The sequence below is a fragment of the Capricornis sumatraensis genome, chromosome 10 (genome assembly GCF_032405125.1).
Source record: "Capricornis sumatraensis isolate serow.1 chromosome 10, serow.2, whole genome shotgun sequence".
NCBI classification, from domain to species: domain Eukaryota; kingdom Metazoa; phylum Chordata; class Mammalia; order Artiodactyla; family Bovidae; genus Capricornis; species Capricornis sumatraensis.
The window spans coordinates 2,060,007-2,087,107 of NC_091078.1; the positions used below are offsets into that span (position 1 = coordinate 2,060,007).

Genomic DNA, 27,101 nt, shown 5'->3' on the forward strand with positions numbered 1-27,101 from the left:
TGTCTGGTGAGAGCCCACTTCTGGGACCACCACCTTTTTCGTGGTGTCCTCACATGGTGGAAGGGCTGAGGGAATATCCCTTTTCCAGTGCACTAATTTCACTTTTAAGGGCCTGGACAAAAAAAGGGTCCCGTATGTTCAGGTGGGCACAGGAATCAACAAAATCTGCTGCTAATAGGACTTTATTACTACTCTCTGTCTAGAGAGGTCAGGGGAAGCTTGACTGAAAGTATAAAATCCATTAATTAACTAAATACAGATTCATGTAAAAAAGCTTTACTGAATTGACTCAGAGTCATCATGCATTTTCTAAATTAAAGGGCCATTAAAAGGATAATTATAACTGCATGGGATATGTTGCGTATGTTTGATGTTCTCATCTCTCTCTACCCTGCCCTGTGCTCTGAGAGACTGATCCGTATGGGTGGGCGTCTACAGGCTCCCTCGCCTCTGGCTCTCAGTGTTTTCTGTTTTGTGGTTGTGCCACTCAGCCCGTGGTATCAGTTCCCCACAAGGATTGAACCTGTGCCCCCAAGAGTAGAAGCGAGGCGTCCTTACCACTGAACTGCCAGGGAATTACCACTCAGTGGTTTTGAGAGGGGAGGCTCCAGCAGGTGAAATAAGGGAGGAGAGTGAGGCCAGGGAATTTATCTCCCCAGGTCCCCCCTGCTGAGTGAGCACGGTTGTTGCATTTCTCTGGCCCAGTGGTCTTCCCCACTCAGCTACTGTCTTCTGAACCCATGTCCTCCCATGATGCCGTCAGGTCCAGGGACGATGCATCTATTAGCTCATTAGGGCTGCCATACAAAGTGCCACAAAGCAGGCAACTGAGGTCACAGAACTTCTGTGCAGCTCTGGGGGCCGGAAGCATGAGATCAAGGTGTTGGCAGGGCTGTCTTCTTTGGGGTCCTCTGTCCTTGGCCTGTAGATGGTCATCTTCTCCCCGTGTCTGCACACGGTCTTGGTTCCGTCTCTCTGTCCTAACCTCCTCTTCTTATAAGGACACCAGTTACATTAGGGCCCACCCTCATGACCTCAGTTTAACTTAACAGTTTTTAGGGTTTTTAAAGACCCTATCTCCAAATACAGTTCTGTATTTGGAGGTCCTGGGGGTTAGAATTTCAAATGAATTGAGGGATGCAATCTAGCCCAAAACAGATGGCAACAGAGGCTCCTGGCCTCTCACTAGCCCCACGGTTACTATCCCATCCTGAGTTGTTTCCCTAAATCCTGCCCACACCTCTGTAAACACTGTTACTAACTCTCCTCAACTACCTAGTCTTAGTGCACCATTTGCTTCCTGTCCAAGTTCTGAATGATTTATAGGGGCTCACCCAAACAGTGCACAGTAAAAAGGGGACCTCATTCTCAAAGTGGTAACCACTATACACCTGGGAAAACTGCTCTCTCATTCAAGCACTCCAACTAATATCTTACGAACGCATCACTCTTTTCAATATTTTATTCAAGACATGACTAGAAGTCTTCATTCCTTTTGAGATAAGAAACAAGTTATTTTGATGCGGGATGGCTCCAGGCATATGCAGATTGGCAACGCCAACAGGACAGATACAGTGCCATTACTGAGTGTCACAAGTACACTTCCTACTCCCTTTTCCTACTCAGACCCGGAAGGCCCTTCCCACAGTCACTAACTCCCAGAAGGCTCTCTGGCGCTGACGCCTGGAAAATCCACCCTCTCCCAGAGCAGGAATCTCTGGGCAAAGAAGCTGCTGTTTGATACAGCTGCCACCCAAAGGGGGCTACTCCTTCCTCAGGTGAAGCTCAATTTTCTCCCCAAAACCTGTGACCGTTCTGTTTCTTCAAACGTTCCCAGCTGAATTGTCACCCGGCTCAAAAATCCTCCTTTTTGATCTGAGGACAAATATTAAGTGACTGACTAACGCAATCAAGACACCGACGTAGGCCCACTATGTACACACACCACTCGGGGTGCGTATGTGTGTGTAAGAGGGGGAACAAAGATAAATAAGCCCTCTCCCTATTCCTCACGTACTAACAGCCGTGCCAGATGACATTTCAGCCGGCTACTGAAGCGTGCGGAGGTCAAGACAGCTCCTCTCCCCAAGCTTATTTTCTCTTTGGGGTTCACGGTTGTCAGCATAGTCGCTCGGCACACTGCGTATCCCTCTCTGCCTTTTCTGGAAACATTCTTATTATACCTTCTTTCGATTCTGATAATCGCCTTTACTAAAGATGTATTTTTCACCACGCGTGAAGCGCTAGCCACAATCCAGAGATCAGCAGCCAGGACCACTTCCGCACTCGGCTCCCAGGCGGAAAGCACGGCTGTGTCACGAGCTCAAACCACGTGGCCTCACCCGGGTTCAAAAACCACCCCGCGGCCGGCGCATGCGCTCTAGGCCCCGCCCGCGCTCGGCCGTCGGGCCATTCTCGGGGGCGGCGCTTACGGCGCAGGAGACGTGAGGACGCACGCGCCGCGCCCGGTCCTAGCCCAGGTTCCGCGGCGGCTGACTGCGGCTGCTGCGTGTGCGTTTCCGTCCGGGTGGCCGCGCGGCCCAGGGGTGAGTGTTCTGGCGGCCTGGTTGAAGGTCAGGCGGGACAAGTCCGGGGCCCGCTCCGGCTCTCCGGGCGGCCGCAGCCCCGCCTGGACCCCTGGCGGCGGGGCCAGGGCGGCAGCTTCCGCGCGGGCGGCCGGGAGCGGGCCCTCGCGTGGGCGCGCGGCTGTGGCGCCAGCCCACCTGCGGCCGGAAGTGCCGCTGGGGAGCGCTCACCTGGCAGGGCCGGTGGGGCCGGGGGGCCGCGCCTCTGGCTCCGCCGAGGGCACGGAGGGCCGGCGACTAAGCACCAGCTTTCCGGCTCTGTGTCCTCCCCCTCCCCGCCCCCCCGCCCCCGCAGTTAGGGTCAGCCCGGCCTTGTTGGATCTCGGTTAAAACTGGAGCTGGTATTTGAACGAGACAGTCGGGGTGAAAACAAGTCAGGCAGTTGATACAGTAAAGTGGGAGTATGTGAAGGAGGAGTGAGCAGTCCGCATATAAATGCTGAGGCATGAAGGTTGCCCACGTAGCATCTTATCCTCGCTGCTGTCACCCTCTTCCAAGCTCCTGCCACTTTTCACCCGCACGGGTCCCAGCGTGTCCATGGTGCGCTGTCTCCTCCAGTCCATTATCCGTACTGTAGTCCAGCTGGTCTTTTTCAAACATAAATTGGGTCATGGCATTCTCACCCTGTTTGAAACTTTTAAGAGTCACACCGTTACACTTGGAGAAAAATCCAAGCTCACGTTTCCCTAGGCTCCCTGTGATCTGGCCCTTGCCTATGGCTCCATCTCCAAGCACACCCCTTCGGCTTCCCAGTTCCGCATGTATACAACTAAACCTCCAAACCAGTATCCAGCGCCTCCCACAGACGCCCCAGCGCTTAAAGGAGGACAATGAAGATAATGTTTTTCCAGATGGTTAAGTCTTGCAGAGTGTTAGAAGACGTTCTGTAAATGAGTCATTATCACTTTCTTTAACTCTGTAATTCATGTACAATAGAGATTTGTCAGAATGCTCCAGCCTTCTTCCAGTTTTTCAATAGCACCAACTCTTACCAGCCTTAGAAATCACACATGCTGTTTCTTTGCAAAATATTCACTTTTGGCCTATATTTCAGCCTTCAGATGGTGGTTCACATATCAGTTTATCAAAGAGGTCTCCCTGACCTCACACCTACTTCTATAATATCAGGCTCCTCTGTTTCTTTGTTATAAAGAAGTCTCTACTTTCCTATAGCAGTTACCACAGTTATATTTCTGTGTGTGTAATTTATGTGTAAATACTTACTTATGTTGGAGAAGGAAATGGCAACCTACTCCAGTATTCTTGCCTGGGAAATTCAGTGGACAGAGGGGGCTGGCGGGCTGCAGTCCATGGCGGGGGCAAAGAGTCGGACATGACTGAACCACTAAGTGCGCATATCCCAGGGAAGCCATGTATGTAAATACATATATATAATTCTTAAAATACGTGTCATCTGCAAGAGCTTTCAAGTTCTATGCAGACGGAAACTCGTTGGCAGAGTACATTGTCTGGTGTAATTGACTCAGTAAATATCTGTTGAATGTCAGCTGATTTATTTCATTTCTGAAATTCCTCCTTCTAACCGAAACTTCCTGGTTTTCATCTCTTATTCCCAGGAGACTTGCCCTTTGGTGTAGTCTCCAAGTGGCTTCTTGTATCCCTTTCTTCCTTCTTTTCTCCTTTTCAGCTGCCTTTTCCTTCCTCACTCTTCAGTGCCTCCTGGCTTGTTTGTTTTCTTTCCCTGATCTGCCCAGCTTGGACCCCAAGGTCAGTTACGTGAAAGACTCAGCATCTTTTTAAAAACATGCGTTTATTTTTCATTGGAGGGTAGTTATTTTCACCACATTGTGTTGACTTCTGCCACATCTCAGCATCTTTACCCCAAGCGGCATCTGCCTTTCTACCCTGAGGACGCCCAACATTGGCATTTCCCCTGGGACTGCTAATTACTGAAGAAGGCAGTTGGGCTTGTTGGCAGTTCCTGGTTGGGGAGCTCGCCTCTGGTAGGCCTTCCACCCCTGTCACCGGTGTTTGTTCCCCGTCACCTTTTCGCTAATACAGGTTACTTGGTTCAGATTCTTGCTCTCCCCCACCTCCCATCCCAGCTGTGTCCTGTGACTCAGGTAATGCCCGCATTTCCTGCCTTAGAGCGTTTTCTCTGTGGCCCAGCTGAGCTGCTCTCCTCTGCACCTCTAGTTTAGGTCCGTCAGGGGTCTTCCTCCTGCCAGAGTCGGAGAGAGGTGTGCGGTGCCCTCTTCACTCTCTGCTCGCTGCTGTCTCACGCGCCGCTTTCTGTGCAGGTTCTCTTTTTCTTGACCAGATTTTCCTTCCCCATCCTTTGATTACTTTATTATTCCAGTGATCTCTCTGCCGTAGCCTATCCTTAGGCCTCTGTTTCCTTATCCTAAGATAACCACTGCTCAACTTTCCAAATCCACTGGAACCTTTGTAGTTTCCTTAGAACTTGCCCTATTATTTTCCACGTTTGACCATTCCTTCCTAACTCCTTATTAGACGTTTTCTCCAGACATCGTTATTTTAACTTCGTCTTTGCACTACAGAATTATTACTTAATATTTTGATTGATTAGTATATTTTTTAAGAACTGAAAAGGAAACCCTTGTATACATACAAATAAGAACAATTTAAAAATTCCAGCTAGTATGAAGGCTCGGAGCCAGAATCCCGCTCTCTGTTGAAAGTAATAGAGTGCCAATCTGATCCTTCCTCCTGGAAATAATCAGAAGGGCCCCAGATAGAGGAATTTTCTTTCTCTGCTGTTCTTGTTTAACCTTTTCAACCTTTGTCTATTTCTTATCCCCTGAAAGACTCTCTGGTCCCCGTCAAGAGCCCTGGGGTCCCTGGGGCTGTTTACTCTGCTGCTGTTTCCACATCTTGTCCAGATTTTCTCTAGAGCCCAGGTTCATATTTCTGCCTGCATTCTGTCCGGACGGCTTTGGCTGCTTCCCATCTGCTTCCTTTCTGATTCAAATTTCGTGACTGAATTCACCAGTGACTCAGTTGTCCAGACCAGACTTGCTAGATTCCTGTCTGAGCCTTCCTTTCCACACGTATGAACACCTTATGGGCGTCAGATCGTGGGCCACATGTGCAAAACTGCCTGTGTTTTTTGAACTCCAGATCCAGTGCGCTGTGCCACCTTCTGTGTCCACCTGGCCCCTTATCGGTGCCTCTTCTATTGACCTGCCCCACTGGCATGCTTCTGCAGTAGAGAGTGAGCCCCTTGGGACAGGGGGGCACTAAGTTCCTGGCATCTTTGTACCCTAGTGCTTGGCCACTGGGATCACTTTATTTAATGAGGAATGAGTGGAGCTTGTTAGGGAACTTGTGAACATTTCATAGAAATAAAGAGTTTATTCACAGTTAAATAAAAAGATAAGCTGTCACTTAAAAAAAATCTGTTTAAAAGTATTTATTAGATGGAGTTCCACAGGCAGTATAGCAAACACATTTTCATTCAAGGAGTTCCTGATTTCTTGTAAAATGTGAAAGTTCCCCTTTATTCCTACCTTCTCCTTCTGTTTCCCGCCTTCCAGTGCTGCAGGTTTAGTATGTATCTTCAGATCATTTTGAATGCGTTCCATACACACAGATGTGGGTACCCATTTTTTTCCAATATAAATGCCTTCATACGACGTGGCTTTTCATTTTATTTGGGTTTTATATTGGTACTGTTGAGAATATTTAATGCCAGTTTAAAACTGTTAAACATGCTACAATAAGTAGCCTGTGTATATGTGAATATTTCTCTGGAATAAGTGCCTCGTAATGTGCATTTTAAATCTTGGTAGATATTGCTAAACTGCCTTCCAAAGGAATTTTATTAATTTATATTCCCACCAGCATTATGTGAAGGTGGCTCTTTCTTACCTAAGTGGAGATTATCAGTCATCATGTTTTTGCCAGCTTGTTGGTGAGAAATTAAATCATGCATTGAAATGGAGTTGTTTTTGAGACTTTTAATTAATCTAACTGAGGTTCTGATTTGAGTGGTGTTATTTATTGTCTCTTTTCAGAGGTTTCTACTTACTGGAATAAGTAGTCAACCTAAAAGTTTCTAGTGTTAGATCTGTAGAGAATCTCTCTACGAGTCTGTCTTCTTAAGTCGCTAGAGCTGTGTACCACGGCTGACCATGCAGCTCTGATGTAGGTCGGTTGTGCCAAAATGCAGTGAAGAGGCTCACTTGGAAAGCAGCAGGGAGATGACCTCACTTGACTTGGAGAAGTCTCTGTGGGCATCGCTTGGGATGCTGGTCGCCAGCTTTCTCAGCTGGCTACCCCAGGGTTCTTGTTGTTGATACTGCATTCCTTTTTCTGTTGTTGCTGGGAATTTTTCTTAATTATTATCAGAACTCAAGATGGTCTATAGTTTGTGCTCTTTTAAGAGAAATAATACTTGGAAACTTGATTTTATGTAATTGGAGGATTATTGCTTAGTCTTTTGAGAAATCAATCTGCTGTAATTATAAAATATTTACTCAACTTTATAAATACAATTCTATATAACTGATGGGCTTGCTGAAAAATTTTTTCCTTTTAGATAGTCTGAAGAGGATGCCAAATGAAAGAATCCCCCACTCAAGTCAAACTCAGGAGCCAGACTGTTCACAGAGCCAGGATGTCAGTGGCAGTGAAGAGGGGACAGTCAAGCAGGAGAAGGGTGGTGACGTGGACCTGGGGCAGAGCCTCCCCGCTTGTTCCTCTGCTGATGGACCCTCCAGTTCCACCGAAGGCTGTCTCTTGGAACTTCCCAGGAGAGGGCCAGCCGTGCTGCACATCGACAGGCATCAGATCCAGGCGGTGGAGCCCAGTGCGCAGGCCCTGGAGCTGCAGGGCTTGGGTGTAGATGTCTATGACCAGGATGTGCTGGAGCAAGGGGTACTTCAGCAGGTGGACAGCGCCATCCATGAGGCCAACCGCGTGGCCCAGCTTGCCGAGGCAGAGAAGGAGTATCGGTCAGTCCTGGACGACCTCACGTGAGTGTGGACCACCTTCTCTCTGATTTTACGTACGACTGAAAAATTTAGACAATACCTGTGGTAGTCCAGAAATTGAGGGGATTTATAGAACCTTTAATCAGAAGATGGAGTCAGTAAGTCCTTGACCAGTGTTTAAACCCTAGCATTGTAAACAGTAGTTACTCAGTTCAGTTCTTGGCTGCTTGTTTACACATGATGTCCTGGTGAGAAGTGCTGTTCTGAGTGGCCCAGGTCTCGCAAGCTTGTGCACAGATGATTCTCAGGAGAGGTGTTTCTGAAGATCTGATGTGTCCTACTCCAGATAGTAGGAACATCCCCTGGCCCTCTCCCCCATCCTATAATTTCTTTCTAGTTTCCTGTTCCTGAAGCGAGGACCAGTCTTTTGGTACCTTTTCAGATTTGCATTTCTGGAAACAGTGAGAAATTCCTCCCTGCTTTTCTTTTCTTCCGTTGTACTTTTGGCTGTCTAAGGAAAGGTGAGGTTCCATGGAGGCTCACTTACGCTTTAGAGGAGAAACAGACCTGGGCTGTGCTGAGCAGAATGCGTTAGTTGTGGAGAGCCTTGGACCTGGGTTGAAAGAGGGGGCAGAAGACTGAGGTGAGCTCACGCTCCATTGCCAGTCTGCCCCCCCATAGCCAGTGTTCTCAGCAGAGTGTGCCGCAGGCAGGGAAGAGAAGGGGAGGCCAGGTGGAGGGGTGGAGCAGCGGGAGGGGGCAGCAGTGGGAGGAGGGGGCAGCAGTGGGAGGAGGGGGCAGCAGTGGGAGTGGGGGAGGGGAGAGGATGGAGCTGCTGGCCCCCCGTGGAGGGCACCGTGGCCTCTTGGCACGCAAAGGGCCTGTTTTCTGCCAGCGGTTTTCTGGTGTGTTCTTTGAGCCTCTTGGGCAGCAGGTGTTCTCCAGTAGTTGTAGTCTGACCTTCAGGTGCGAGGGAAATGTGTCCACTGCTTGCGGAGGTGACAGAGCAGGGTGCTGCGGGGTCATGAGACTGCCTAAAGCTAGAGAGAGGGTGACACGTGGTGCCAAGACCACAGTAAGTTGCATTGATAACATCTTTTCTGCTGAAATCCACAAAGGACACAGACAGCAAATTACACAAGTGTAAATATTGAATTTGTCTTTTGAAAGTTGGGAGTTGCAATTCTGTGTCTATTTTAGGAGCAATCTATTATAAATTGGCTTTTTCTGTTTGTACTACAAAGTGTAATAATATAGCAGTAAGTCTTCTAGTCATGCAAAAGAAAAATACTATCACAGATGTCTGATTTATATTAGAAAATGTTTAAATATGTTTAGTACTTTTCCAAACTCTGGGAAACTCCCATAATGGGCTTTAAAAACCCATATTTGGGTTGCTGCTCATGGGGTAGTCTGTGCATATTTGGGGCAAGGAGTATATGGGAAATCTCTGCCTTCTCCTCAGTTTTTCTGCATACCTAAAACTGCTCTAAAAAATCACCTTAAAGAAAAGTGTATGCATTTTTTCATATAAAAGGACAGCATTGCCCATCATTTTTTCGTAGTCCCTTGAATAGACACTTAAAATGCTTATAGAATGAATGAATCGGTTTGCAAATGGGAATAAGCAGATTAAAATTAGTCAGATTAAAAAGAAAAGCATGAGCAGTCGTCGTAGATTTGTAGCAGCTCTTCAAGTTCTGTTAGTGGCCAAAGAGAACGTGTTAGTCTGGTTTGGTTTCTTTTGTAGTTAATGAGAAGTAAAAGGGACATGTTTTTAGCATTCCTCTTTTCATATTATTCCGTAAAAAATGTTACCAGAGTGGAAAATAGACATTTTCTCTTACTTTTCAGGTCATGTACGACATCCCTAAGGCAGATTGATAGAATTATTGAACAACTTGGCCCTCAAGCTGCCACCAACAAAGATATCAACAGGAAGCTAGACTCTGTAAAACGACAGAAGTATAACAAGGTGACTCTAGAAAACACACAAGTCTTGGATTTTTGAAAAAAGTCATTATTTAAGCTCATGTAATATTTAGGAAATAGGTATTTCTGCAAAGTACTTGAAGATGTGGAGCAGATTTACAGTAGAGAATTAACTTTTATGCATTTAATGTTTTGGCTGTTTCCCTTTAACATCCTCGGTTTCAAGAGTGTTTCTAAGCACACATACACACATGTGCAGGCCCCTTCCCAGCTGGGAGGCAGTGCCCTGTCTTGACTTTCCGCCTCCGCTCACGCACTTCCGTGGCCCCCTTGCGTTGCCGCTTTCTCTCCCCCAGCTGAGGCCCCTCCGCGGCGCCAGCCTCTCACGCCGTCTGGCCTCGCGTGGACTTGCGCTCTTCCTGCTGGGCTCCTGCTTGTGCTGACTGTCTCCACCGTCTTTCCCGCCAGCACGCTCCTGCCCACCCCCGACACTCACGTGCCCTCTTCTAAGAGGCTGGCCTTAGGCGTTCAGCTGCCACCCAGCCACGCTGACTGGCCTGCACTTAGGGTTGTTGGACTTAAGGCTAGGGAAGTGTCTATTACTTTTGACATTGTTCTTATAGAGTCTGAAACATTTCTTTAGAACCTGCGTGCACTCCGTAACAACGTGGCAGGAGGCAGAAATGACTGGTTTCAGTCACTGTGTTGCTGCCGTCCAGAGTGACTGACAGATGGCCTTGAGCTTGCGGTCGATTCACTGCAGCGAGGAGGGTCCTCACCACGCCTGCTTGGGCTTTACCTTTGGGGGTCTCGGTAGCCTTGGCTCCTTTTGCTTTCCTCTCACCGGATCATGGTCTTCGCTGACTCCTCACTTAACTGCGTAGCAGCAGCTCACTGGTCGTTGCTTACAGTGGAGTGAGGCAGCCGGGGTCTCCCCAAAGCAGACGGGACCATCTGGCCTCTGTGGGAGTGTGTGAACAGTGGGCTTCTGGTGGGTTGAAGTTTCGAAGAGCAGCGAGGACCACTTAGGTACTAGTCTCACTTGGTTGTCTACTATTTTTCTGTGGCTCTTCTCTGATGTTTAGAGAGAGACTGTTCAGAGACAGGCTGTTTTAAATGAGAATTTGCTGAGAAAAAAACTGCAAGGTAAAACAAATTACAAGTCGTTACAACATGGTGTCCATAATCAGGATGTCCCCTCGCCCCACGCTCATGTCTGCTCTTTGAACATTCTTGACCTTGGAAAGAAGAACCACCTACCACAGGCCTCGTTAACTGGGGAGTCCCTAGGAATGGCCACATAGCTGAGCTCTGGTGATGTAGGAGGAAGACAAAGGGGGGCCCACGGAGGACAGAGTAAGAGGGTCTGTCAAAACAGATTTCATTTTCGAATGTTGTGATTGAGTGGTGTGCTGCAAAGGACAGTCACAAACGTGGTGCATTATCGGGGGGCTGGCTTGTTCCACTGTTGGAACTTTGATGCGTTTCTTTGCCATGTAGCCTGTTGACCCCATAGCCCTTTGGCTGCTAAGGTCGGAACCAAATGTAGTGATTTACCCCGTGTGTGATGGGGACACCAAGAAAGAGCAGCGCCACCTCCCAAGTCAGTGGGGTCAGTGCACATGGGGCTTAGGTGCTGAGCAAGTAGCGGACTGCGCCACCCAGTCAGGAGGGTGGGGACGGTGCTGCCTGGGGGAACGCGCTACTTCCTGCGAGAAAAGTAGCAGTTACTCAGATAAGTTTCTCTGTAGTAATAGTAACATATGGCCGCTGTGTTTTATTTTTATTTTGCGCTTGATTAAAGTGTTTAAAATTTTTTGATGCTGCCTTTTGTATTTAATCACTTCACTGCTATTTTTTGTGTTCAACATTTACCATGTAAGGAACAACAGCTGAAGAAGATCACAGCAAAACGGAAACGCCTCCAGGCCGTCCTTGGAGCAGCAGAGGTGAGGGTGGACCGAGGCCCCGGCAGTCTGGAGGAGGAGGATGCAGGTGAGGGTCCTGGGGACGGCGTCTCTGTTTGCGAATCACTGCCTGATGCCTCTGCTCAGTGGAGGGTGTCTCTTCAGCCCCAGCCTGGGTGTTTGGACAAATACATTTATTTGCTTAGTGTCAAAACAAACACAGGACATTTTATTCTCGACACCTGTAGAACCTAGTCTAACCCTAATCTTAACCCTAACCTTGGTCTACTATAACTTGTTTGTATTTTCCTATCTTTCTTTAGCAGCTCTTTGATGTTTCGATAGAGACTGTTCAGAGAGAGAGAAACTGAGAAGAAACGAGTTATAAGTCTTTTGGTGCTTCAGAGAATGAAAGTAAATTTTTAACTCAGCCTGATAGAGGCTCCTGGTGCCCATTTAGTATTACGTTTAATAAATTAGAAATCTTAACATTTTGTATAATTAACTTCATAAAGACACCTAACATCTTGATTGAATTATATTTTGTTGACCCAGTATCATCAGTCAGCATTCATAGAATTGCTTTTACAAATCTTTTTGGGACCTATTTGACAGGCTTTCTAACCATCAGTTCTGTTGTTAAGGTATCTTAATTCAGGTTATTTAATTCATGGCCATGATTTTGCTTATATCACTGCCCTGGATGGGTGTCATTTGGAAAACCTTTTGGGAAGATACATGAGCTCTGAAACGAAATGTCTTGAGTGTCAGTGTGTGTGTGTGTGTTTAGAAATTGTTGGTAGCTGTTCAGCTATTTACCAGTTGAAATACAGATTTAAGCCCTTCAAGCACATATTTTGTGCTGGCTCCATTCAGTGAGGCAGAGAGGTGTGAAGATTCAATTGGGGTGATGGGAAAATGTCAGCCAGCATTGCCTTAGGGGGCCCGCTGGGCCTGCGGCCAGTGCTTCCTGCTGCGGAGGTGCTGCCATTTCTCATTGGTAAAAAATGTTCTCTTGAGCTGGCCGCCTAGAACTTGCTGTTATCTTTTGCTTCCTGTTATTTGTTTGGTGAAAGTCGACCCGGGGTGATTGTTGCTTCCCCCAATCCAAGAGCTCCGCTTGGCCTGTCTGTAGCAGCTGCTACTTCCCTGCCTCTCAGGAGCCATGTCTCTCTGCTGGTTTTCCTTTCAGCCTTCTGACCATTTCTATTTAGTTGTTTTTGACCAGATTTTCTAGGCTTATCTTAAATAGTAATTACTCTCAGAATTTCTTGCTGAGCCCTCTTTTTATAATACTGCGTCTCCCCAAATAATCTTACCCCTTCCCTACGGCTTCTCTAGCCACCTGGGTTCTAGTGTCTTACAAATCTGTCCACTTACGGCCTCTCCCTTTTTCTGAACGCCTGTTTCTTATTATCTCTTTCCACTGGGGCTCTAGCCAACACTTAAGACTCCTGGTCTCTCTTGCCACCCTTCCTCTTCCATCCTTTCTGGGGTCCCTCCCGTCCCCCTGGTGCTCTGTGCCCTGTCTGGAGAGGCAGGAGAGCAGAATGTCTAGGCTTTACGCCCCCAGCTCTTCATTGCCCAGGTATAGACCTTGGCTACATTCTCTAACCTTCCAAGTCTGTCTTGAGATGGGCATGAGCATAGTAGGCCTTCATTTCTTTGCTCCCGTGCTTTCCTGAGGTTTCCTTTCCCCTGCTGTCCACATAATGACCCATCTCTTAATCGCTGTGAAGACTACCTGATTGAAGAGCCCTTCCCTGGAATTCGGTGGGACCAACTTCGCAACAGTCGGCTTTGCTTCTCTGATCAGGGATGATACGAGGTGCTTGCTGTCACCTTTCCTGTCGCATTGCACTGGGTAGGGTAGTAATGTAAGAGAAAGAGAAAGCCGTCACTGTTTACCGAATGTGTGATTGCTCATCATATTGAAAGTCTGAAAGAATCAGTGGGCATTCTCTTGGAATTACTATGTGAATTTAGCAGTGTCATTGAACACCAGGTCCGTATAGAAAAATCAGTCATATTTCTGCATATGAGCAAAAGTAAAAAATAAAAATTCAGTAAAGATGGTAATTATAATAAAAATCAAAATGCCTGGAAATAACTGTCAGTTTAAAAAAGTCGTTTTCTTTGGTGCTCTCCACATTAAAGACAAACTGTCATTGAAAAACCGAGAGAAGACGAACGAGGGAGGTGCGCCATGAATGGTTGCAGATGGGAGAGACAGCATTGTGATGGCGGCAGCTCTGTGCTGCTGTAGTTCCATCCCCCCCGGTATAAACCTCAGGGAGTTTTCTGAGGGAGAGGGTGTAGGGCAGGAAGAGTAGGCTGAGGTGAGTGACGCTAGTAAGCTGATTCTGAAATTTGTATAAAAATGCATTGGGTCGGGAGTAGCCACGGCAATCTTGGAAGAAGAATGAACTGTCCAGACCCGTTATTAAGCTACAGGAAGTAAGACAGTAGTGCAGTGGTGGCGTAAGGGCAGACGCCACACCAGTGGGCACAGTGGAGGCCAGCAGGCAGACCCACCCCTGTGTGGCCACTTGCATTCCTGATACATGTCGCGGTGCAGTGCTGTGGAGAAGGGTCGTCTTTCCATGAAGTGTGCCGGGTCAATCCACATGAAGATGAAGATTGGCCCATTACATAGCGTACTAAAGTGAACTCCAGATGGATTCTTCCAATGTGATGGATAAAAAAAGCTTTTATGTTATAACATAGTAAACACTTTCATGATCTTGGGGCAAAAATTTAACAAGACAACAAAAATGCTCACTGTAAAGGAAAAGATTTGATAAATGAACCATATTACAACTAAGGTCTTGTGTTTGCTGAAAGATAGCATTTAAGGGAGGGAAAAGGCAAGCTGCTGCAGAATGGGAAAAAATGTTTGTAGTATCTGTGTTAATCCAGGGACTTGAGTCCAGAATGTATGAAGAATTCCTGGAGACCTTTTTTTCCTTCCTTTTAAAGACCACCTGTGAGAAAAATTGGCAAAAGATTTGGACATTTTCCTTAGAAGAGGCTACCCAAAAGATAGCAAATCTGTGTAGATGTTCCCTAGTTCATTAGTCACTTAGGGAAATATAAATTACAGCCACTGAGTGGTACTACCACACACCTACCAGAATAGCTAAAATGGAAGGGCGAGAATATGGATCAGTTGAAACTCTGAAACACTGTTAATAGAACCTAAAATTGACAGAACCACTTTGAAAATGTCTGGTGTTGTCTACCAAAGCTTAATATACCCAAAGAATTATATACATAGCGCTACCAAAGGACGTGTCCCGGAATACTCGCAGCAGTGTTATCCTCGGCAGTCCAAGCCTGGAAACTACCCACGTGTCCATCAGCAGCGGAATGGAGACGTGGTGGTAGGGTGGCGTAGTAGAGGACTGCACAGCAACAGCAGTGCGCACCAGCCGACCGCAGCCGGATTCAACAGCAGGCGCACCAGCCGACCGCAGCCGGATTCAACAGCAGGCGCGACTCAGGCACAGTTTCGGACAAAAGCCAGACATGAGCACAGACATTTCCGAGTTCAATGCCAGGCCCAGCTTATCTGCAGTGTTACCAGGTCAGGCAGTGTCCTGTGGGCTAGAAGCTGCGAGACACCGTGAAGGGCAGCTCTGGGGGTCGTGGCGATTCGCGCTCCCTGAGCTGGATGCTAGCGTCGAGGCGGTTTAGTCGCTCAGTCGGGTCTGACTCTTGCAGCCCCATAGACTGTAGCCTGCCAGGCTCTTCTGTCCGTGGGATTCTCCAGATAAGAATACTGCAGTGGGTTGCTGTTTCCTCTTCAGGTGTGTATGGGTATAGTCTCTGAAAATTCACTGAGCTGTGCACTTAGGATTTCTGCACTTTCTGATGTACGTTTTTCTTTAGTGTACATTTAATGAAAAACTGCGCTGGTGTTACTGGCCTGTGAGAGAATAGATTTTAGAATGTGGTTTCCTTCCCGTTAAGCCTTCCTTTGACATTTTGGCTATGGATAAAGTAATTTTGCTAGAGATTGATTTCAGCCAATGAAAGACGAATGATTTCTGGGTGGCTTTCTATTATTATGGCATAACTTCCAATTTTAGTTGGTCCCTCAGTCAGTTTATGCATCTAACGTGGTGCCGTCCAGTAGGCGTAGTTGCAGTAACGGAAATGCTGTCTGTGTTGTCTGGCATGGTAGCCTGTAGCCACGTGTGAGCTCTTGAAATGTGGCAAGTACAACTGAAAAATGAATTCTCAGTGTAACTTAAATGGCCACGTGGTGGCTCTCCTATTGAACGGAGCAGAGCCACCGTTTATGTCTAACCTGTTTAGGTGCATGCTGATTCTTTAGAGTTCTGTTTTCAGTCCTGCTGTCTCTTGAATTTAAGTCCCTCTCAGTGCTGGTGTTAGCAGTGATGTGCAAACTTGGGAGATTGCTTGTTCAAGGACTACCCTTTACTTGATAAGGAAACATGGCAAAATTTCCCTCTCTGTATGTTACATATGACTTGGTCTGTCTTTGGATGCCCAGAAAGCATATTTATAATGCAGTATTTTGGGAAAAATTACTGAGAAGTTACCTTTTTGAGTAGGAGTAGATTTCACTGTGTTCTTCATATATAGTATGGTAAGTACATCAGTGTGTGTATGTGTGTGTGTGTGTGTGTGTGTGTGTTTGTATCTATGTGTTGAGTAGCACACATGTCTCTTGTTCTCCTGGAAAGTTTCATGTTAGTACCCAGTGCATTGTCGTCCCTTTTTCAGAAGCAGAGCCGTCCTGCCTTGGCAGCATGCTCATGCCTGCTCAGGAGACCGCTTGGGAAGAGCTCGTCCGCACTGGTCAGATGACACCTTTTGGTACCAAAATCCCTCAGAAGCAGGAGAAAAAGCCCAGAAAACTAATGCTCAACGAAGCATCAGGCTTTGAAAAGTATTTGGCAGATCAAGCGAAACTGTCCTTTGAAAGAAAGAAGCAAGCTTGTAATAAAAGAGCAGCTAAAAAAGCTTCGGCCTCGGCCACTTCTGAGCTGAGCTCAACACTCAGTGAAAACAAACCAGACGAGAGAGGCAAAGTTGTATCGAAAACAGATAAACGCCTGAAAAAACACATCAAGAAACTCCAGAAGAGGGCTCTTCAGCTCCAGGGGCAGGTCGGATTGCTAAAGGGAAAAAAACCCTGGGATTGTGATGTGAGACCACAAGCGCAGGGGACCTCTGAGGGTGAAGAGTCTGAGTACTTGCCCACGGAGGAGGAGCTGGAGGAGGCGGTGGGCGCCGACCTGCCCGGGGAGGGCGCCGACTGGGAGCAGAGGCTGGGGCTCAATCGCCGGAAACGGCAGAAGAAAGTCACTGTACAGGAGATCGATGATGACTTTTTTCCAAGTTCTGGGGAAGAAGCTGAAGGCACGGGAGGAGGTCGGAAAGTGGTGAGATGCCGAGACGATGGAGACGAAGATTATTATAAGCAACGATTAAGGTCAGTCCACGGGGGCCGTATTTTATTGTAGGTGGCAGGTTTATTAATAAATAAGAGTTCTGGCCTAGCTTAGTGTGTTAGACCCCTATTCATCCCAAGATTGGACTTCCTGCAGCCTTAGCCCAATAGAACATCAGTTCAGTTCAGTCACTTAGTCGTGTCGGACTGTTTGCAGCCCCATGGACCGCAGCTTACCAGGCTTCCCTGTCCATCCCCAACTCCTAGAGTTTACCCACACTCATGTCCATTGAGTCGGCGTTAGAACCATCAGAGCCCCTGAATCCTCAGTGGAGCTGACCCAAGATGTTTCTACTTCTGGGTCATCATTCAGATTGGGGGGCAAGTCTAAGGAGAAAAGCCTAAGGGGAAGGCTGGGTCGAGAGGCCTGCAGAGGACTAGAGCAGGAGCTGTGTGCCTGCCTTTGGAGCGCTGGGTGCCTTGCCACAAGGCTGGGTGGAGGAGGAGGCTGGCTTGTGTGGTGTCTGCTGGGTGGAAGTAACTTCAGGAGGACGTGTGTGCATGCTCAGTGGCTTCAGTTGTGTCCGACCCTGTGTGACCCCGTGGACTGTAGCCCACCAGGCTCCTCTGTGCTCGGGGTTCTCCAGGCAAGAATGCTGGAGTGGGCTGCCACGCCCTCCTCCAGGGGTCTTCCCAACCCGGGGGTTGAACCTGTGTCTCTTACGTCTCCTGCACTGGCAGCTGGGTTCTTTACCACTCGCGCCCCAGGAAGCCCAAAGAGCTGAAGTTTTAAGTTTTAGTGTATGAAAAAGTAAGATTGCTTTCCTCAGTCCCTCCTTCCTTGTCTTAAAAAAGTAGTTGTTTAAAGAATTTAAACCTTCCAGTGCCGGAAATGGGCTTCGAATGTCCAGGATGCCCTTCCCACTGTCTTCTTGGTGTGTGTGCTAGAGACTAACTGGCTTCTCACGTCCATGGTTTTGTCAGTATCTGGCGTAAGTAAGATAGAAGGAAGGTGGACACTTCTGCTGTGGAGTCAGCATTGCCTGTTGCCACACATTTTCTGTGAACCACGAAAACCAGTTGGCACACTGCAGTGTCCACTGAGTCTCATGGAGCACTGCGCTGTGTGGCTCAAGTCTCAGCACTTAGCTTGCCAGGAGCACTGAGAAACTCAAGGGGGTGTGAGAATCTGCTTAACAGGTTACGGGTTTTTTTTTCAGATTACTTTTTAAATATTTGCTCCCAGGATATTTTTTTCCCAATCTTCAACAGTTTTTTCTTTTTCCTCAGTGTAGGGAGACCTAGTTTATTGTAATTTGGTAGCTTCCCACTAACTAAAGGAGATCAGTCCTGGGTGTTCATTGGAAGGACTGATGCTGAAGCTGAAAGTCCAGTACTTTGGCCACCTCATGCGAAGAGTTGACTCATTGGAAAAGACCCTGATGCTGGGAGGGATTGGGGGCAGGAGGAGAAGGGGACGACAGAGGATGAGATGGCTGGATGGCATCACTGACTTGATGGACATGAGTCTGAGTGAACTCCGGGAGTTGGTGATGGACAGGGAGGCCTGGAGTGCTGAGATTCATGGGGTCACAAAGAGTCGGACACGACTGAGCGACTAAACTGGACTGGACTGAACGTTGGAGAATGAAGATTGGCCTGATATTCTTTCCTTCTTGTTTAGAGCTGCTGACGTGCCTCATCCATATTGCTGCACACGGATATGCGCATATCCATATTCCCTGCCTAACCTTTTAGAAGGAGAGGAGGCATGGTTCTTTTCATAAGTGATTCGAGCGCCTGCAGCCTAGATCCAGGTCTTTAAGAGAGCCCTTACACTCGACGCTGCAGTGATCCCTTACATGGCAAGACAGGGCTGAGGAGTGGCTTCATATTGGTTGTTTCTTATTGCAGCTTTACAGTTGGTTTGCGTGTTCCATATTTGTAGAGTTGTCTGAGGGGTATTGCTCAATACTCTTAAACAGTGAGTGGCATGTTTTTTCCTTGACTACTGTAGAGAATTAATAAAAGTGTTAATCTCACCATATTGATTGTAAGTGGAATGAATATTCTTGCCATTAAATTGAGTCAATATTAAATGTATTTTAAGTATATCAGTATTTTGATCAAGAGCAGTTTGTTTTGATTGAATTTTAAATGTGGGTTTAAATTCATGGCAATAAGTTTTTCTTAATAATGTTAAGAATGTAAAACTGTTATATCCAAAGCCATATCAGAAAGTCAGTTTTTGCTCAAGTTACAGTAGAATCTCAGATGAGTTTCAGAAATATCAATAACTCTAATTGCCACCAAAGTACTATAGCTCTTAAAATTTTATAGCTACAGTTATTAAGGCAGATAACTGTTGAACTGCAGATATCTGCATTAAATGTTTATATTACATCTCCCTTGGTACTCTTTGGGTTGGGGGATATTAAAAGAAACCAAAATACTCCTGATTGAGAAGCATATTAAGGGTATTTAAAAACTGCCAGTCACTCTGTATTTTGTTATTTCTTGTTGTTGATCTTTGTAGACAGATTGAAATTGTAATGGTAGCCCCTTGAGTGAAGAAAAAGATTAGAATTTTTTATCTTATTAATAGCCTGGTTTGATGATCGATTGATGATCAGAATAAAGCCCCATGTAGTTTACAGGGGGCTTCCCTGGTGTCTCAGTGGCAAAGGATCCGCAGGAAATGCGGGCTCCATCCCTGAGTTGGGAAGGTCCCCTGGAGAGGAGAATGGCAGCCCACTCCAGCATCCTTGCCAGGAGAGCCCCATGGACAGGGAATTCTACAGACTATGGGGACTGCAAAGAGCAGGGCGTGACTTGGCAACTGAACAGCAGCAACAGCTAGTTTACAGCATAGGAAAGGAGTTGTTCCTAACGGTTAGAATTTAGAAATCTATGTCCAGGGCAGGTACCTTTTGAACTTAAATATGTGTTGAGTTATATATATTTATGTAACAGGGCTTAAATGATAACCATGCTAATTGTTTTGAACTCTTGGAAGTAAAAGTGGATGATTCCTAGACATCTCACCCGCTTAAGTTCTCTCAACTGGAGAGTCTTACGTCTTTCATTAGCCCTAGGTTAGTCCTAACTAGGCATCTTTGATTTTAGTTGATGTTCAGCAGGAATACCCTGTCAGACCTTTTCTACAGCTTAACAGTTTCTGGATCTGGGTAATAGCACTTACAACCCTACTTTCTCTGCCTTAGCCCAAGATTTCAGGTCAGTCTTGGAAGTTTCAGCATCTTCTGTACTGTCTGTGAATTTCGCCTTTGCCACATTTTGTCCCGTTTTCTTCTCTGTCCTGTTGTGCTTGCAGGCTGTCCCCTCAGTGGTGCTCCCTGATTTTCATAGCTCTGGTTTGTCCCGGGATGAATGGGCCACTTCTTAGAAGCAGCCATTCTGCTGGCTCCTGCTCATGTCAGTGCTGACAGATCTTACAAAGCATCCATAATGTTTTATTTTAATTTTGTGGTACTCAAGTTTCCATTAGGGTATGGCTCTCAGTTGTGAAGTCTTCCGTAAAATCCATAGTTTTAGGATCTAGGATCTCCCGGGGCCAAGCACTTAATAGAAATGAGACACGTTCGGTGTTGGGTGATATGTGTCCCAGGTGGAGTCCAGAGTGGCCTGGAAGACCACACGTTTCATACAGGCACCTTGCCCTGCCAGATTATTGGTCCTGGTACCCTCAGTGTAGTTGGTTCATCTCCCAGTCGAGATAGGAGGTCAGCTCCACGGCTTCATCTTTATTCTCACTGCATGAATGCCCGACTCCATTCTAAGACGCCATTCCTGCAAGGACTCTTCAGTGTTCTGGGGAACAGGGGCACAGATGGGACCTACTGGGGTGAAGAGTGTAATGAAATAAGCTGGAGGTGCTTTAGGGGAGATTTTGTGGGGGAGGTTGGCCCCAGCACTGGGCCTCGTGTGTGGAACGGTCCAGATCTCTTGATGTGGACCTGAGGATGCAGGTTAAAACACTTGCCCACATTTACCCTCAAACTTCAGTGCATCGTTGAAAAGGAGAGTACTGCTTTCCTTTTGGGGGCACGTTATTTCTGCAGGGGAAGTCCCTCTTTCCAGTCTTTGATCCTGTGTGTATATAGCTGTCACATGTTATAATTATAGCAGGGTGTACACTTTATCTTGGCCTTTTCAAGTTTATCAACTTGCCCATGATCTCACTGGCTAAATGGGCAATGTCTATATATGGCCACATGGTGGTGCCAAGAATCAGGACATGGCCAGCCCTGCTTCCCTGGACTGGAAACCAAACCCCAAACCCAGGTCAGTTGGATGAAGGTTTGGGGAGGTTGCTGGGATGTCTAGAAAGCTGGACAGGTCTGATGTGGATGGGGATAGAATTTTCCTCATGGTGTGGTATAACCCGGACCTATAGTCATGGTACCCGTTGATAAAACTGGTTTCTGACACATTTTTAATCTTAAAGGTTTTTCTTTTATCACATTTTAAACTTTATTTTCATGTGAATAGCTTGGAGTTAAAAAGTCAGATGACTCCATTCATTGTGTAAATCTTACAGAATATCTGGAGCCTCCACACGGCTGAATTGTCTGGGAAAATGGTGTCCTCGTCACCCCTCCCCTGAGCACTGCGGCTTCTGTGGCAGGGCTGAGCTGGATCCTGGTTTGGAGGGTTTGGCTGTATACATGCCTAGTTCTAGAAGGGGAGGGCTATTGTTATTCTCAGATGCCAAGAGGAGTTAAGTCCAGGCGGATAAATGCTGAAAAAAGTCTCTTGGATTCGAAATTTGGAGGCCTGAGCAAGGGGGGCATCCAGGAGGAAGGGGAGGAGGTTGTGTGAGAACTAAGGTAACTGACCTTAGTGAACGCTTACCACTTGGCAGTGCTGCCATCTCTGTGGGCCCAATGATTTAGTCCTCACGGCCCCCTAGGAGATGGGAAACTGAGCCGAGAAAGCTGAGGTCTTTCGCCCAGGGTAGCAGCAAGTGAGAAGTCTGGGGTTGGGATGGAGCTGAAGGTGGTTTGGATCAGGAGGGAGTGGTCTGGGGTTGGGGAGGAGCTGAGGGTGGTTTGGGTCTGCAGGGAGTGGCCTGTCAGCCAGGACTGGTGCCATGGACCCAGAAGATCCTGGCCTCAGCGATCAGTTTCTCCCGTGGCTTGATGAGGACAACCTCACACTTCTGCAGGTTCCAGCCCTGGCTTGAAATGGTGCTGAAGGCTGTGCCTCCCACATTCCCAGCTGTTCTGTCTGCATTTAATTGTCTTCACAGAGCCTCTTCCTCTTGTCTAGAGCCAATCCCTTTGCACTGTGATTGTCCCATGTTTATCCTTCAATTAGATTTTTGTTTGCACTGCACTTAAATTCAGGTCGCAGTTAGGCAAAGGCCAAATTACATTGTAGAGCCTGATTTGCTTGTGCCTTAAAAACAAAGCAAGCAAACAAACAAACAAAAAGAAACCCAAATCATTTGATCTCTAAAAATCTGAATTTGGTTAAAATTTAATCTAGATTTGACCCGTAAACTATAATTATTTATTGACAGTTCTTGTCATCAGTTTCTGGGAGTTAATTGTTTTCTTAAGAGATAAACTTATATATTTTTTTCCTTTTTCTTTTCTTGTAGTAATCTATATTTTAAAGAAAAGAAAAAGTTAACTCCCTTAAGGAGGTTTCATAGAGAGCATCTTGGCTTCTTTTAAATGACGAAGCTAAGACACAAATGAAGACTGATTCTCCTTCGTGCTCTACACACACCTCTCGTCCTCAGCTCCAGTGCGTAATTGTCTGCATCAGTCTTAATTTACTCTGTGAGATCTGGACTCCTAACTGAGGGTATTTCATCTGCTCAGATGTGCCAATTAAGTCCACCCAGATAGACCATAAAAAGGCAGATAAGAAAAGTAAACCACCGAGCATCTCAGTTTAGCAAATTAGACTAATCTGTGTGGGATTCTTAGCTGTCTGCAAGAGAAAACCTATTGCACCGCAGAAATGCAAATTGCATTAAACACCCAGCTTGGGGCCGTGAATATATTTTTAAAAATCAAATTGTCCTCACTGTGCTTCTGTTGTAGAATTTCTTTCATGGATATTGCAGTAAGTGGAGAATGACCCTGATACTGAAATTTCACCCCATATTAGGAATGATTTAACCATACGATGTGTGACTTTCCCCTCTCAATCACTACAGATCTTATCGGCCCTTGCAACTTAAAACTGAAAACAGCAATAAGGTCAGTGGTAAATTTCAAGCAGCAAAATATGTGACTTCCTTGGAAATTTTGGAGCGGGCATATTCATTTTATTAATTTGTGGTCGCAGCCTCCTAGTATTTGACAGTCCCTGTAAGAGGTATAGTTTGCTTTCTCCGTAGGTTAGTACAGGCTTTCAGTATAGGCAATACAGACTGAAGATAAACTTGCCTTAAGTCTGTCATTGCCATTTTTCCAATAGCATTTGCTCATTTCATATCTTTGTGTCACATTTATAATTCTCACAGCTTATCAGACTTTGATTATCGTATTTGTTATGGTGATCTGTGATCAGTGATCTTTGATGTTACTATTGCAAACAGGTTGACGCTCTAAAGGCTCAGATGAAGGGTAGCAGTTTCCAACTAACCATTTTTAAATCAGGGACTGTGCGTCGCTTCTTCAGACATAACGCCATTGCACACTTACTGGACTGCAGTGTACTGTGAACGTGACTTTCGTGTGTGCTGGGAAACCACAGAGCTCACGTGCCTTGCTTTTCTGCAATGTTTGCTTTGCTGTGGCGGTCTGGAACCGAACCTGTGATATCTCCAAGGTGTGCCTGTGTATTGGTGTGTCTGGTATTAAGTGTATTATGTGTTTTTCTTGACGAGATCTCTAGTCTTTCCCATTCTCTTGTTTTCCTCTATTTCTTTGCATTGATCACTGAGGAAGGCTTTCTTATCTCTCCTTGGCATTCTTTGAAACTCTGCATTCAGATATGTATATCTTTCCGTTTCTCCTTTGCCTTTAGCGTCTCTTCTTTTCTCAGCTATTTGTAAGACCTCCTCAGACAGCCATATTGCCTTTCTTTTTCTTGGGGATAGTCTTGATCACTGCCTCCTGTACAGCGTCACGAATCTCCATCCATAGTTCTTCAGGCATGGACTAGAGATCTATTCAAGAAAATTAGAGATACCAAGGGGACATTTCATGCAAAGATGGGCACGGTGAAGGACAGAAATGGTATGGACATAGCAGAAGCAGAAGATATTAAGAAGAGGTGACAAGAATACACAGAAGAACTATACGAAAAAAGATCTTCATGACCCAGATAACTACGATGGTGTGATCATTCACCTAGAGCCAGACATCCTGGAAGACGAAGTCAAGAGGGCCTTAGGAAGCATCACTATGAACAAAGCTAGTGGACGTGATGGAATTCCAGTTGAGCTATTTCAGATCCTGAAAGATAATGCTGTGGAAGTGCTTCATTCAATATGCCAGCAAATTTGGAAAACTCAGCAGTGGCCACAGGACTGGAAAAGGTCAGTTTTCATTCTGATCCCAACGAAAGGTGATGCCAAAGAATGTTCAAACTGTATGCAGGTCAAAAAGCAACAGTTAGAACTGGACATGGAACAACAGACTGGCTCCAAATTGGGAAAGGAATATGTCAAGGCTGTATATTGTCACCCTGCTTATTTAACTTATATTCAGAGTACATCATGCAAAATGCTGGGCTGGATGAAGCACAAGGTGGAATCAAGATTGCCAGGAGAAACATCACTAACCTCAAATATGCAGATGACACCACCCTTATGGCAGAAAGTGAAGAAGAACTGAAGAGCCTCTTGATAAAAGTGAAAGAGGAGATATTACTTTGCCAACAAAGGTCCGTCTAGTCAAGGCTAGTAGGGAACCCCAGGTGGCTCAGAGGTTAAAGGTATGGATGTGAGAGTTGGATGATAAAGAAAGCTGAGCACCAAGGAATTGATGCTTTTGACCTGTGGTGTTGGAGAAGACTCTTGAGAGTCCCTTGGACTGCAAGGAGATCCAACCAGTCCATTCTAAAGGAGATCAGTCCTGAATATTCATTGGAAGGACTGATGCTAAAGCAGAAACTCCAATACTTTGGCCACCTGATGTGAAGAACTGACTCATTTGAAAAGATCCTGATGCTGGGAAAGATTGAAGGGAAGAGGAGAAGAGGAGGACAGAGGATGAGATGGTTGGATGGCATCACCGACTCGATGGACATGAGTTTGAGTAGGTTCCGGGAGTTGATGATGGACAGGGCATCCTGGTGTGCTGCAGTCCAGGGGATTGCAAAGAGTTGGACACAACTGAGCGACTTAACTGAACCGATGTGTTTTTTCAGCCCAGATTATCTGTAATCAGAAGAACTGTTAAATTGGCTTCACTATTACTTGGATAAGTTAGCAGGTGTCCAGTGAAGAGTGAGTTTTGACCCACCCCGCACAGCAGCACGGTGTAGAGGGAATCATGTTATTGTACACAAAAAGTGGCCATCTTTACTCTCCTGAGACTTTCACACTGATACTTCTCGAGACAAATTTGAATTGACGTTTTAGAGTTTAGTTTGCTCTTGTAGAAGTGTTTTCATTGTATAGCATTTAGAGAGGTGATTATTGACCTTTTTGGGTGGTGTTGTGAGAAAAAGGGTGATTTTTTTTTGCAAGTTTGAAAGTGTTTTTGAAACTCAAGATTATGTAATAGGAGCACAGACTCCAGTTTGGACCCTCCGCATTGGCGGTCTTGAGCAGGCTGCTTCCCCTGTCCCTGCCTCCCTTTCTTTAATTAAGAAAAAGAGATTAAGAATAGTATTTGTCTCATAGAGTTGTAAGGATTGAATTGTTTAATACATGTAAACACTTAAAGCAGCACCCCGCACGCTTAATCAGTTACTCTTCAGTTCAGTTCAGTTCAGTTCAGTTCAGTCTCTCAGTCGTGTCCGACTCTTTGCAACCCCATGAATCGCAGCATGCCAGGCCTCCCTGTCCATCACCAACTCCCGGAGTTCACTCAGACTCACGTCCATCGAGTCAGTGATGCCATCCAGCCATCTCATCCTCTGTCGTCCCCTTCTCCTCCTGCCCCCAACCCCTCCCAGCATCAGAGTCTTTTCCAGTGAGTCAACTCTTCACGAGGTGGCCAGAGTACTGGAGTTTCAGCTTTAGCATCATTACTTCCAAAGAAATCCCTGGGTTGATCTCCTCCAGAATGGACTGGTTGGATCTCCTTGCAGTCCAAGGGACTCTCAGGAGTCTTCTCCAACACCACAGTTCAAAAGCATCAATTCTTCGGCGCTCAGCCTTCTTCACAGTCCAACTCTCACATCCATATGTGACTACAGGAAAAACCATAGCCTTGACTAGACGGACCTTAGTTGGCAAAGTAATGTCTCTGCTTTTGAATATGCTATCTAGGTTGGTCATAACTTTTCTTCCAAGGAATAAGCGTCTTTTAATTTCATGAAATATATTATGTATTAAAACATAATATGTATGTATATATAATTGCAAAACATAGCTTGTCCACAGCCAGGGGGGGCATTTTGGTTGTTGTCCAGTCACTAAGTTGTGTCCAACTCTTTGCGACCCAGTGGACTGTAGCACACCAGGCTTCCCTGTCCTTCATTATCTCCCAGAGTTTGGTCAAACTCATGTCCTTTGAATTGGTGATGCCATCCATCCGTCTCATCCTCTGTCGTCCCCTTCTTCTCATGCCCTCAATCTTTTCCAGCATCGGGGTCTTTTCCAGAGTTATCTCTTCACATCATGTGGCCAAAGTTTTGGGGCTTCAGCTTTGGCCCTTCCAGTGAATGTTCAAGGTTGGATTTCTTTTAGGCTATATGTCATAGTGGGTGCAAATCACAGGCCATGAGTCAGAATGCCTAAGTCTTACTGAGTAGCTATGAGGTCTTGTGTATCTCCACGTCTGTAAATGACAGTACCTTCTTCAAGGGTGATGTTAGAATTACAAAAGGTAATATATCTGAGACATTTGGCAGATATCAGACACTCAACAAAAATTAGCTAGTCTTGTTATTTGTATGTCCATTAGATAAAACATTTTCTACTAAGATTTCATCAAGCCAGTAAGAGGGTCTGGGAGAATCATGAGGAAGAGCTTATATAAATATCCATATGTATAAAAAGATAACGTTTTTCCAGGGTAAAAAGCGCTTTTAACAGTTATATTTAATATGCATTGGAGAAGGCAATGGCACCCCACTCCAGTACTCTTGCCTGGCAAATCCCATGGGCGGAGGAGCCTGGTAGGTTGCAGTCCATGGGGTCGCTAGGAGTCGGACACGACTGAGCGACTTCACTCTCACTTTT

At 46.1% G+C, this 27,101-nt stretch overlaps 1 protein-coding gene across 1 annotated transcript in view; it reads left to right on the forward strand.

The window, feature by feature from the left end:
• The first annotated feature begins 2,485 nt into the window (after positions 1-2,485).
• ERCC6 (ERCC excision repair 6, chromatin remodeling factor) overlaps positions 2,486-27,101 on the forward strand; it is a 68,518-nt gene continuing 43,902 nt past the window's right edge. Inside the window, exons 1-5 of the mRNA XM_068982357.1 lie at positions 2,486-2,546; positions 7,108-7,543; positions 9,356-9,476; positions 11,317-11,428; positions 16,093-16,804. Of these exons, the coding sequence (XP_068838458.1) occupies positions 7,122-7,543; positions 9,356-9,476; positions 11,317-11,428; positions 16,093-16,804 (1,367 nt within the window). The 5' untranslated portion in view covers positions 2,486-2,546; positions 7,108-7,121. The remainder of the gene's footprint in view (positions 2,547-7,107; positions 7,544-9,355; positions 9,477-11,316; positions 11,429-16,092; positions 16,805-27,101) is intronic.